This window comes from Crotalus tigris, unplaced genomic scaffold (assembly GCF_016545835.1).
Source record: "Crotalus tigris isolate CLP2741 ecotype Arizona unplaced genomic scaffold, ASM1654583v1 scf7180000018043.2394770, whole genome shotgun sequence".
NCBI classification, from domain to species: Eukaryota; Metazoa; Chordata; class Lepidosauria; order Squamata; family Viperidae; genus Crotalus; species Crotalus tigris.
The window spans coordinates 1770062-1784010 of record NW_024096792.1 but is presented as its reverse complement, the minus strand read 5'-3'; the positions used below and the strand labels follow the sequence as shown (position 1 = coordinate 1784010).

Genomic DNA, 13949 nt, shown 5'->3' with positions numbered 1-13949 from the left:
TTTCTGTTTGTGATCAAGTTTTCAAATGGCTCCAAATATTCAAGATAGTGAAAACAAATATATACCATAAAAATTAAGGGGAATGGAAAATGAAATGGCAAATTAAATCCATGTATGAAATAATGTGCATTAGATCAAAAGGAAGTAAACACCACTTAAACTTCACAACCGAGTGAACCCGGGACCTCTTGCACCCCAAGTGAGAATCATACCCCTAGCTCCTCGAACTTTTCCACCAATTTCTCCACTGACTGACTACGAGCTACGGACAGGTATTTCCACTCATCCAAGTCCTCAGTGGCAGACAATTTGGTAGTTCTCTACCAATCTGGGGAACGGAATATGCAGGCATCCCTTCGTGGTAGCTCAACCTTATCTGCCTTTGGAGCAATGGGGGTGGAAAGGCCGCCTCGAGGCATCTGGAGTCTCCACTGGGCTGGGTCCATTCGGACGACCAGATCAGCTGTCCTAGTGGCGTGGGTTTTGCCCCCAGCTGGGAGGCCTGAAAAAGCTCCTTCTCCACTGGCACCCTGGCTGTTGCTCCTCCCCAGGGTAGCAGCTACTGCTGGGGTGCTGGCTTCAGGCGTTTTCTCTTTCTCCATGCTGAAATCTTCCCCAAATCTTTGTCAGCTTATCCCTCAATTCTAGGGACAGCAACTGGGGCTCAGGACCCCTAGATAGTTAAGAAAGTTGGAGATTTTGGCTTAATATCATGGTTCCGACAAATGAAACTCTTCAAAGAACTTTGAGGCATTATTTACCTTAAAAAAATCTTTATTTGAGTAGCATAGCATTGGCATGTACATAGCAAAGCCAAAATCTGAATTCCCCTCCCCTGAGCACATAGCATCAAGCACAATTCTCTCCCCTAATAAACAGTCATAAATCACATTCTCCAATTAGTTTGAAATGCAGGCTTTCCCTCCTGTTCTCCAGCCCACCATTTCTTATCATCTCTTATTTCAAAAAATCTTGGTTCTCACACTGTTACAATACTGTTATGTCTAACTAACTCCCATAAACATTCCTCCCCCCCCCCCAGCATCATCTAATTCCAACTCTAATTCTAAGAATAAAACATGGCTGCATCTCCATATGTTGTCAAAGCAAGAACATCCGATGTTAGCAGCATTGACAGTCAGCATATTTGCCCCCAACAATCTGGGTCCTCATTTTACCAATATCGGGAAGATGGAAGGCTGAGTCAACCTTGTGCTGGTGAGCATCAAACTGCTGTCAGAATTCTGCTATTGCAGAATTAACCTGAAATAGTGCATTCTAACCACTGCACCACGATGGCTCTTTTGCACCACGACGGCTCTTATGCTTACATACGATACAGAAATGCCATCCACATAGTTAGGCTTAAGCAAAAATATCCTAGAACTACAGTGAATAGTTAACATATAAGTAGAAGTATTAGCTCACTAACACTGAAGTGAAGAAGCTTCTTGTGTAACAAGCAAAACATCTTCAAGGAAAAACAAAGTCTAGTTATCTTTTGAAAAAGCATCTTTGGGACAACCATAATCTCAGTCCTTCTCTATGACTGAGAATCTCCATAGACAATCAGCTCATTAAGCAACTTCATGTGAAGCTACAGATCATTAGGAAAGAGTATGAACATAAAAATACTACTAATCGTGGGTTTTGTGGTAGAAAAGTACAATACATTTTGAAAGCTAATTTTCTGATTGCCTCAATTCAGACAGTAATCAAAGATCTGGACACCTATTCTAAAAGGAAAAAACTGCAGTATTGGAAGTCTTTGTTCACAGGAACAACTAAGCTAAGGAACATGAGGGCTGTATAGTTAGTTGTACATGGTAAGGTAAGAGTAGACTGTCCAAAGGCTTTTATAGTGGAGAGGCAAAGAGGACAAATGTAAAAATATTCATTGAGATGCATGCGCCATGCATTATATATTTTCATGGAATATTGCAGCGGAAATGTGAAAGAAAGTTACTTGTGCTATCAAAGCACATTTCATCATTTTAGCATCGTCATGAGGAGGAACAATATATACCTCTTCTCCATGTTAATAGAATATGAAATTGATTAAATATAGGGCAAAAGAAATAATTCTGCAAACAATGCAGAAACCATCCAAGTGATGATGTGGAAAGAAGCATGCTGGACTTGACAGATTTAAATTTACTTTTATCAGGTCAAAATTGTTTTGAACAGAGCATTAAGCTACTAAAATTATAAATATTAATAGTACCATATTAATAGGCCACTTTAAACCCAACATATGTTAAATGGTTGTTCTATAGTGTCCTTGATATGAAATGAAATTAACATATCATATACCTTTAAAAAAAAAAAACAGGGCTAGGACTAATCTATCTTATCCCAAATATTGGCTTTCAGCTTCCTCTTAGATTTTTTTGCTGGGTCTGTAAGGAACAAATTTAGAGAGCTGCTGTCTTCCTAATCCTGCTTTTAATGAGTCATTTTTCAACAGTATGTTATGCCTATCATTAATGGCAGCAGATAATAGTATCTTGTTTATTAAATCCCAAACAATGGCAGTCTGAAATCCCTTAAAAATCAAGTTTCTGATATAGAATAACCTTTACCATCAAAGAAATGAACAAAAGCTTGGAGCAGAAGAAGTCATCAAAGCATAGATTATACCTGACTCTAACCAGCTGGACATCTATTATCAGTATTAGCATTGATACTACAAGGCTAGGTAGACTAAATTCATGACGTTCAAACAGTCCTTTCAGAAATATTAAAAGATAAAGGTTTCCCCTATCAGTCATTCCTGACTATAGGGGGCGGTGCTCAAACACAGACAAGTTAGAAATATGGTTAGCAAAGAATGCATCCAAATAGTGAGAAAAATGCTAAAGATAAAATTGAACTGTGGAAACACCATTAAAGTCATCAAAATCTAGGTCATACCTGTGACATGATACACTGCTGGAATTATTAACTGGACATATGTTAAAGGTTGGCAGTTCAAGACCTAAGTAACATGTGACAGGGTGAGCTTCCATTACTTTCCTTAGCTCCTGCCAACTTCTCAGTTTGAAAGCATGCAAATGCAAGTAGATAAATAGGCATCACTTTGGTAGGAAGGTAAGAGTGATCTGTGTGCCCTGCATATAGTCATGTTAGCCACATACTGGTAGCCACAGAAGTGTCTTTGGACAATACTTGAGCACCACGCCCTAGAGTCAGGAATGACTGATAAGGGAAACCTTTACTTTTTAATATTTCTGAAACTGACTCACTGCAAAGTACTGCATATGTCACATTGCTCAGTTTGGATGTTTTATCCTTGGAGTGGACAATCTTTGCTTTAGTATATTCTTGGGTTTGAAGTGTGTACATATGTTGCCTTGGTTGAAAATCCTACTGAGAATCTTATGGTTTTGCACCATAGCGCACGGCTGCGGGATAGCAGAGCTCTGCTCCCCAAGGCCAGTTTCGCCCTGCCAGGGGGACCCTAAATGGGTCTGAAGTTGCCCCAAAGAGGTGACCATGAAGGAGGGCACCCCACTGATCATGAAATGATGGCAGTCATTCCGTTTGATCCAAGGGAAGCCCTCCGACCCAACAGGAGAAAAGCTAGCTGTACATAAGCCCAAGCTATTTTGCAGCCAAAGTCCAAGAGCACAAACCAGGACATCAGTGAACAACGTGCTTGGAACTGGTGAGAGCATTGATTTCTTTCTTCTATCTTTTAACTGAATCCTTGGGAAAGACCCCTAAAGCAAAAAAAAAAAAAAAAAAAAACCTCCAAAAGTGAAGGGAGGGGACTACATCCTCACTCCCTCATAGATGGAAGCGGCAAATTAATACTAAGGGGGAAAGAAATATATTGAAATTAAATTTAAAATACTACAGTCTGGACAAATCTAGAAACTAAAAAAAACTATTAAGACTATACCAGGGGTAGGCAACCTCGGCCTTTTTATGACTCATGGATATGAGCTGATATGGTAATCAGCTATGCTGACTCAGAAATTCTGGGAGTTGAAGTCCATGAGTCATAAAAGAGCCGAGGTTGCCTACCCCTGGACTATACCCTAAAGGGTTTTGATGAAATTATTAAAAAATATATAACAATAATAACTTTTTGTCTGAAAAAACTGGAAAAATAAACAATACTGATACCTAGTGGAGAATCAGAGCACAGAACACTAATAATAATGACTCAGAAATTGGCAGGACACATAGAAACAAAGAATAATCTATTCCCTTGAACTTTAAATAATCTTCAAGAAGACAGTTAGGAACAAAGAAAGAGCTGGACCAGCCATAAGATTAAAAAGTGTCTGAAAGAAGAATACCTGGATTGTTATATGAAATGTAAAAATATTGGGATGATGTAACTTTTATAAATATAAGTGAGTTATAAGCTGATCAGAAAGGATGTTATACGCAGATGCTATAAGATAGATAAGTACAGTATTTTTATAGTGCATGAAATATGAAAATAGTGGGATGGTGTACTTAAATGGAAAAAATTGGATACTTAGATGACTAGCATTGAGAGAATCATGATTGATAAGAATGGATTGAATATAAAGGGGAAATTAAGCTTAAACAAAAATCACAAAAATAGGATGCATGGTGAGATGATTTTTATAAGAATAATATAAGCTGATTAAAAATGTTATACGTAGATGTTATCATTATCTGTACAAATATGAAAAATGTCTATTATTTAATGTATACATTGAAAATATTAAGAATTATATTTGTTTAAAGTTGAAGAAGGAGAAGGGAAGATCAAAGAAATATATCATTAATTGATATACTAATTATGGAATTATCAAAATCAATCATTGACTGTTAATTAATTATTATTGCTTTTTTTTTCAAATATATAAACCAAAATATCACGCTGTACACCAGGCACTGGAGATTGTTATTGTAAAAAAACATTTTTTAAAAAAAAAGAAAATCCTCCTGAGCTTTTCAGATATTTCACCAATGTGGCTTCAACAACTCTCAAACAGCTTAACTACTGACCTTCAGATCGTGAAATGCTGACCTTCAGATGACTGCAATGATTATAAATGCTTCCATTCCCCACCATTCAGTCAGAACTAAAGCAGCTTCTTGAATGAGAAGTGAAATGTTTTCAAAGAACAAAACAAAGAAAGTCCTATTGCCTTTTGAAAAGCACCTTTGGGGTAGGTAGGAAAGTATGTCAATATGAATAGAAATGGAAACAATCCTATTTATGTGCCAAACGTAATTGGGCTGCATGGGAAATATAAAAACATGTTTCTGGTTCTTGCAAATAATTTACTTAGCTAGCTCAGGTGTAGTTAGATTTGACTCCATTTTACCAGTCTCAGGGGGGGGGGTGGTAAATTAACTCCCGCCCCAGATATCTAACTTTTTTTAATTTCATGTTAAATTGATCCTTGTTATTCTGAAATAGCATTGAAAAGATCCCCCTCAAAAAAGGTTCTATTTAGAAACTTGTGTGTTTTCACCTCCTTCATCATAGTATCATATGATGGGGTAAGGAGAGGGGGGGGGAGACAGACAGACAAAAGGTATGGTGTAGGTAAATCCTCCAAAATTTGTACAAATATTTTTCCCTTCCGGAGATCTCTTAAATTTAGACATTACAATGAGATATAAAAGGTTGAGAACATATCTTTTGCAATATATTCCTGTAATTCAGGAAACAGCATCTGTTTGTCATTACATTTGCTTTGTGCTTAATGTTGGATTCCTCTCTAAAAATTTATCTTGAAATGACCCATTTCAACCTTTAGACAATCTCAGTTCCAGGAATGTGGTTGGCTTGTCTTCCATGTTTGTTAGCATTGAGCAACTAGAGTGTCAAAAAACAAATTGGAGAGCTTGTGCAAGAGCTGCTCAGTCACTGAACTCAGAGATTGCAATATGCCTCTGTAAACAGAAGGAAAGTAATCATTAATGAAGGAAGAGGAGGGGGATTGACAAAACAAAGGTTGAAATACAACTCAAAATGCCTAAGTGAAGGGGATTCCTTTGTGCCACCTTCATACCTCTCTGAAGATGTTTCAGCTCAGAATTCTTTGTGCACTGCTGTCCTTCAGCATCGCCTTGGTATGAATCTATTTTATATAGTTCTTTCTTTACTGGTTGTGCTCCTTTTATTACTTGCCTATTTAAGGAGCAACATATTTTATCCCTTACTATCAAATACATGGTAATATGATCAAGAACAAGCTTTTCCACTTCAAATATTCTCTTAAGGGTGGTGTAATTCTTGGACCAACTTGCAAGTTTGTTGATAAAATTTGTATTTACTTTTGTTTGCACATGGGCAAAACTCTCAGTGCCACATTTAGCTCCTACTTATGTTCAATGACTTGCATGTAGTAAGTAAGTCAATCTCTGGAGAGTTGAAGGGTACCCAGAAGAATTTTGTGATGCAGCATATACCCCGATGTGTCTTTGTGTTTTTAAATGCTCACAAAGTCTGTTTATCATCTTGCTTGATTAGAAACAGTGGGTGCTTATTCATATGCCTTTCCCTTATATTTTTTATACAAAATCCAGATGACATGTTTGAATGTGTTATGGTATCTATAATATTAGTAAAGAAAAATCTTTTAATGTGCTTACATTTGTTCATATAATTATCAGAGGTCAGGCTCACACAGGGGTACTTAACTATAAATGCATTACTGTAAAAGTAATATTGTAAAACTATACAGGATTAACTTAGAAGTCCCATTGATTTCAAAGATTTCTGCTATATTCTAAACAAAAAAGCTGGGACAATAAAACTCAGGTAGACAGCATATTACAGTCATTTCAACAGCCACTGTTTAAGTCCAGGTCTCATGAGATATAGCATTGTTAGCATTCACTGATTCATTGATTACTTTGTAATCTCTGATAACGTTTGAACAAGACTGATAAGAGTATTGCTGATTTTAATCTTTTATTTTAGTTTTAATCATTTGTTATCAATAATCCAATAATTGTATTCATATATTTACATCAAAAATAACACAGGTCTAGGAATTGTCCCAGTGAAGAGTAGTTTGTGATGCCATGGTTTGTATTATAAGCCATTTTTATAATAGTATTTTGAAATTCTTTGGATTGAAGTTAGAGATCATTTTGTATTTGAAATAAACTATATTCTAGCAATACTGTAACAATTCTGATGTTCATATGCATTTTGATGTAGTCACCATCAAAACATAGAAAGCTGTTCTTCATTTAATGTTCTGTTTTTCTATTTTTACTGTAATAGTTAATATTAAGGAAGAATTCTCTGTACTGTATAGCAATCCATTCTCTTCACAATTTAAAGTCCCATGACAGCAATTAAAATATGTCTTCTAATTAAATGAAGAGTCGAGTTAAACTGACATACTTGTACTGCAATCTGTATTGCAATTGCTAATTTCAATATCTAACTCATAAGGTTTAATATATTTTGTAACATGCTAATTTACCACTTAAGCATTATGGCCTGAACCCAAAGAAGAGAACTACATTGAAATGCTATAGAAATCAGTGGGATTTAAATTAATCCTGATTAGATGTTAATGTGTACTTCCATGGGTCCTAATCAAGCAATCTAATGTAATGTCATCTATTTGTAGGAAAAGGGGATTTTTTTTTATTTTATTTTTTTAGGATTCGAGTTGTTCTGTTTTCTGCTTGGTTCAGCATTGAAGAGGCAGCAATAGAAACAAGTACTTCTTTATTGAAGGTCAAAACAGAAAACTAACAAGCATTGCTCCACCCCTATTTATACATTCAGCTTTGGGCAGCGTCAGCCAATGAAAACACAGTATTCTCCCGCTCAAATGCATACTAATTGGTCTTGTAGACAGCAAGTCTGGCTGGCAGGCCACATGGTCTGCTAACGATTCCTGCACAGCTCTTCGGTAACCTGTTTCATAAATTCAACTCAATACATTACACGAGTAGTGAAAATAATTACTCAATCCATATTGAGTATGGAAGTAGGTACTTATTGTCAGAGATGGGCTCTCTCTTTGAGACTTCATGGGCTTTGTTTCTTTGAACGATTGTGACCTATTTGTTAAAAAAAAATAGTCCAGTAATTTGAAGCAAGTGTCTAAATGTAGTTGATGATTATTTTTTAGCAAATACTAGGGATATGGATTATTTATGAAAGGAATTATTACTGTTCAATCTTAAATTTCAGCCTTAACTGGGTCTTTTTTATCCTTCTTTACTTATTTCATGACAGGGGACAAGTAATGTGTCTTCCTTTCAAGAACATGGAGCAACAGGGCGTGGTTCCAGAATAGTAGAGCATAAAACTCAATCTGACTGCAAATCTGATAAGGATTGGCCAATATGTATTGATGACGATTGGGTAAGCCAACAGAGAACAAAACGCCAATGGCAGACTAATCATGGTGTTTTTCATGCAAAACAGCTATTTCCCTCATTGTAATATATTAGATATAATAGGCTAGATACAGCGGAGAAGCACATTTATAATTCAGTAGTTTCCACAAAAAAACTACTTTGAATATCCAGTTCATTGATATAATATATATATATTATATTTGGGGGGAGTAATTATCCGCTCCTATAGAAAGCTCCTGGTTGGAAAATGTTATTCTAAGTTAATCAAATGTTATTATAAGTTAAACAAAGTATTAAAGAAACATTTTTAAGAAATGGCTTGATCAGGAACAGTTCAGGCCACAGTTCTGCTCACTTTCCTAAGAGCCAGTTGCAACACGGTTAACCTGGGCACCGGCTGATAAGTGTTTTGTGAGAACTAGCAAAGAAGCAAATGAGTTAATTTAATTACTCCAGAACAAAAACTGGAGTATAATACATTCTTTGCCACATAAGTGAAGAAATAAATGGAATTTAATAAGTCTATTTATTCTGGATTGTCCCATCATGGATATTATAACCATTTTCATTTCCAGAATACAAAATAAATAACTAACCAGAAAGTAGATTTTTAGATTTTTTGCAGAACTTTAAAAAATACTCACCACATGACAAAGTCATATTGACTTGTACTTTTCCACACAAATATGAATTTATGAATTAGCGAAAGGATAATGAAGTCACAAAAGGTTGCACAAAAAGGAATTGCTTTTGAGTAAATGTGCATAGATAATTATACAAATCTGTACAAGAGGTTTTAACCACAGCTTGTATCACACAAAATATAGTAAGCCATAGTAAACCACAATGACTGAGTGCACATGTCAGTCTAAAGCTGGATTCACATGAGTGACTTAACCATACTGCTTAGCATCCAAAGTTCTGGTTCCACTTGTGTTTGTAACTTGAGGACTATCTATACTGTGATTTGTAACATCTGAAAAGTTATCAATTATTTGTCAATTATTTTATGTATCCTTTTACTTTGTTTCTGTTACTTAGGGAACTAAATGTCCCTCAGGTTGCAGGATTCAAGGACTGGTAGATGAAACAAATTATGATTTTCAAAACAGGATAGAAAAGATTAAGAAGGCGATTTTGGATAACCAAAGTAGTTACAAGTCATCCAATATTTTGAAACAAGAAATTTTTAACTATCTGGAAAGATATCTGCCCAGTGAACAAGGTAAGCTTAATTCCAGTTAGATGAAGATTTATAAAATGCTCATGAAATGTAAAGGTATCTAAAATTCCTTGAATTCTCTAACCTCAATGGGTCTGAAAAGCAAACTGGGAAGGCTGGCACATAAAATAAATTGAATTTAAATACTGTTAGCTGTTTCTTTAAAAAAACATACTTGTTTTACCACAGGATTAAAGCTATTTGACATAAATTGGTAAAAAGCATTATTATCTCATTCTGGGCTATTTTAGGTTCTTGCAAATCATAACAAACGTTTTCACCAATTATTTAACAAAATCTTCCAGTACATTATTTTTTCACTTTCCCTTTTGAAAATTATTTGTCATGCTTTCAGACCAATATATTTATTTTCCGCTGCCATCTCTGGAATACCTGGGTTAGTATTGGGTTTAATGAGAAAGGCAGGAAATCCCATTCCAAATTATGCATGCTTAATATGCTCTATTTCTAACCTACCTACTCATTATTTGATAAGCTGCACCTTAAACAGAAATAAATGTGCAATTCCAACATTAATTGGGACCACAGTGAGTGGGATACAATTTTTTGAGGTGATAGACTAAGAAAAAAGGTAGAAGAGAATGGAATGAACTCATTCCTTCCTAACAGAGAAATTTTTGTAAAAGAAAATGTAGAAGGGAGAGGAAAGTACATTAAGGAGGAATTGAAGCTATAGTATTCTATCTCTAAATCTCTATCCAATCTTATAAAGACATATAGAGTACTACTGACTATTATACAGATGATTCCTTCTAATTTTAAAGACATAAAACTAGGAAGGTTGTGTAGTTTTGGTTAATGCATATTTTTAGATCACTTACACTGTATAAAGGGCTATGGCTATGCTAATCTCTTTTATTTCAGAATTAGATAAGAGCTATGGGCAAATATCTGATGATCTAAGAAGGAGATTGGTGACACTGAAACAGAGAGTTGCTGATAAAGTTGAGAGGATTAAAACCTTGCAGAATTCAATCCAGAATCAGGTTGGAGAGTTGAAACGTTTAGAGGTGAGTTGTGTTATTTTTTTTTTTTTAAAAAGACGTATCTTTTTAAAAACACTGGAGCAAATATCTGCCTATGCTCCTTTTTATCAATTATATGTTTTAATGAATAAGGCAGTTTCAGCAACCATTGTGTGATTAGAAAACAATTGTTTGTATGATGGACGGTCTCCCTCCCTCCCTCCCTTCCTTCCTCCCTTCCTTCCTTCCTTCCTTCCTTCCTGTTTTACAGCAGTAACATTTGACTATGTTATTTTGCTATGTTAAATAATCCGTTGGTAGGTAAGACCAAAAATTTGAATCACCACAAACATGGATGGGCTATAGTCTCTTCTCCTTTTAAAACTTTATAACCGACTACCAGGGAAAAGATATTAAAAATTTGCAATCTGTTTGCAGAGGACTTTTCAAATTATATCAAGGGTATATGAAGTGAAGCCAAAGGCCACATATAATTCAATGGCTGCAGACGGCCCATCTAAATTTACGGTAGAATTTGGCCTCACTTCAAGTAGCAGTGGAGTTACAATCAGCAATGGCTTGACAAGAGTTCCTTATTTTTAATGTTATGTGGCAGTAACTAGCGTTACAACTCTGAGATATTTAGGAATCAAAGTCTACTTACAAATGTCTATATTTTTTCTCCAAATCCTCATGGCTTAGGTGGACATTGATATTAAAATACGTGCCTGCAAAGGATCTTGTGCTCGTATTTTCAATTACAATCTGGACACTGAGAGTTATGGAAACATACAGAAGCAGCTCGTACAAGTTAATACCATCAAATTTGAATCAGAAAAGGAAGCTGTTCCCCTCAAGTCACTGAAAATAACACAAGTGAAGGATTCTACTGCTCCCAGTCACTATAAATCTGGTCCTCTTACTGATCAGGAAGCAAGTATACTTGACAGTATAAAGGTGTTTAAAGTAGTATTGGAAGATTCTAAAGGATCCTTACCAGACAAAACATATGGTATTCCTGGAACAGAGGTAGCTGGAAAACCATCTACAAACAAAGCAATAATAAGACCATCTACTGATGTTCATACCAGCCATACATGTATCAGAACCATCACTAAACAAGTCATTCGTGGTCCTGATGGCTTAAGAGAAGAGACAGTTGAAGAATTTAAAACTCCTGATGGTTCAGATTGTTCTAATTTGCAACCTTTCATCAGTAGTGGAAGTGGGGGAAGTGGCTCTCATGACTTTGTTCCCCAACATCCAGATGCAGATTCCGGAACCCTATCATTCAGCCACACAAAAAAAGTACAGGAAGGGGAAACTTTCTCAGAAATAGGGGAGGAAGACTTTGATGACTTCTCAAGATTAGACCGTTTGTCTCACGAAAGCAATACCAAGACAATTGTAGAGACCAAGTCAAGAAGAACCTATGAATCAAGTCATATTGTAGAATTACAACATGATGAAAATGCAGAGCGTAATACAGATTTAGAAGAACAAAGCTTGAATGCAGAGGAGAAGCTTGGGAAAGGCAACATCGGGAAAGGTATCCATCCAGTTCATGGAAAATAATTGTGGAGGGAGCAAAAATGAAGTTTGCAACCAAACTGACACAAATACTGCAATCCATGACATTGTTTAGTTAATAAAAGCCATGTGTCTGTTTGTTGCCATTTAAGAAAGGTGGGGTATATTGAGTTTTTATCATGAAACATTGGTTAGCAAGGCAGTTCCATACAGAATGCCAGTGGTAATAAATTTAAACATAAGTGTTCCTTTCAGGTGGGGGTATAATGCAAAATGTCTTTTCATGTAGCACAACATTGAGTGTAGACAGTTGACTTCAGCAATATTACTATTGGATACCTGAGAGCTTGTAATAAAACTTAACTGAAAACTTCTGTCAACTTGATCAACTTTGTTTTTTTAGACTGTGAGGATATCCACCAAAAACACACTTCTGATGCCCAAAGTGGCATTTTCAGAATCACGCCAGCAGGATCCGCTAAGGTTTTTTCAGTTTATTGCGACCAAGAGACTACTTTGGGAGGATGGCTTCTGATCCAACAGAGATTGGATGGGTCATTGAATTTTAACCGGACCTGGGAAGACTACAAGAAAGGTTTTGGCAGTTTGGATGTCAAAGGGAGGGGAGAATTCTGGTTGGGCAATGAAAACCTCCATATCCTGACCCAGAAAGATACTGTCCTTCGAATTGAACTAGAAGATTGGGAGGGTGATAAAGTTTATGCAGAATATAATATACACATAGATTCTGAATCAGAAGGTTATAGACTCAGAGTCTCGAATTATAAAGGGACGGCAGGGGATGCCCTGATCAAAGGATCAGAGGAAGATGGCATTGAATATACAGCTCACACTAACATGAAATTTAGTACTTATGATCGAGACAATGATCGGTGGGAGGAGAATTGTGCTGAGGTGTATGGAGGTGGCTGGTGGTATAACAACTGTCAAGCTGCTAATCTCAATGGTATTTACTACTCAGGTGGTCAGTATGATCCAAGGAACAATGTTCCTTACGAGATTGAAAATGGAGTGATTTGGTTGCCCTTTAGGCCAACAGATTATTCTCTCAAAGTTGTACAAATGAAAATTCGGCCAGTAGAAACAGACTAGTGATAAGAGTCCTAAAATTTAATCCAACTTCCAAAACAATATATACCTCAAACTTATTATATGTGTGTATGTGTGTGTGTTTGTTTCTTTACTATCTGAATGCAACTGAGTGATACCTATCTATTAAATAAAATAAACAGATTCACTCTAATAAATTTTTCTGGTCTATTTAACTTATTTTACAAAATAAAAAGGAAGGCTCTCTATATTTTGTAATTGTGTGAAGAATACAATGAAACCACATAAACCATTTCAGTGGAAAAATATTGACACGGCAAAGAATTGACCCTTATATTTAAATATGACAGAAAACTAGGGGAAAAGTGGAAAGAAACAGAACTGTACTTTTACTATTACATAAATGGGATAAGATCCTGATTTGTAAAATAAAGAAGCAAAATCTTAGAAAGGAATGATTGTTAATACCACATTTTGAAATGTGGCACAGGAGCACTTATGATGAAACAATATTACGGGGTAACCTACAATTACATAGTAAATCTGCCCCCAACCCTATCTCAAACTGTAATAATCCTGTACAGTGATGAAACTGTAGTCATTCAAGAAGCAAAATGTCTTCAAAGAAAAAACAAGAAAGTCTAATTGTCTCATGAAAAAGCACCTTTTGGATTAACTATGATCTGGATGACTGAGAATTTCCATAGATATTCAATCAGGAAATGTAATAATCTTCAACACTGAAAAATTATCTTGATGACTTCCATTAAATTCTCAAATAGCTGCTCAAGCAGCCTCTAGGATGTTCAAGC

The 13949-nt window shown here is 35.8% G+C and overlaps 2 protein-coding genes across 2 annotated transcripts; both read left to right on the top strand.

The window, feature by feature from the left end:
• Positions 1 to 5930: 5930 nt before the first annotated feature.
• LOC120309603 (fibrinogen alpha chain-like) lies at positions 5931 to 12441 on the top strand. The gene is made up of 5 exons (XM_039347001.1): positions 5931 to 6069; positions 8204 to 8332; positions 9370 to 9553; positions 10436 to 10581; positions 11239 to 12441. Exons 1-5 carry the CDS (start codon positions 6019 to 6021, stop codon positions 12109 to 12111), a joined length of 1383 nt encoding a protein of 460 aa, XP_039202935.1. The 5' UTR covers positions 5931 to 6018; the 3' UTR covers positions 12112 to 12441.
• LOC120309594 (fibrinogen alpha chain-like) lies at positions 12430 to 13334 on the top strand (the record flags this gene model as incomplete). Its single annotated transcript, XM_039346989.1, has 1 exon — positions 12430 to 13334. A coding segment is annotated over one exon (750 nt), but the record flags the coding sequence as incomplete, so codon positions are not given.
• Positions 13335 to 13949: the final 615 nt, after the last annotated feature.

Coding starts and splice junctions, on each gene's coding strand:
- LOC120309603 (XM_039347001.1), top strand. CDS start 6,019: ATGTTTCAGCTCAGAATTCTTTGTGCACTGCTGTCCTTCAGCATCGCC. Junction 6,070..8,203: donor TGTCCTTCAGCATCGCCTTG/GTATGAATCTAT, acceptor ATTTCATGACAG/GGGACAAGTAATGTGTCTTC. Junction 9,554..10,435: donor ATATCTGCCCAGTGAACAAG/GTAAGCTTAATT, acceptor CTTTTATTTCAG/AATTAGATAAGAGCTATGGG.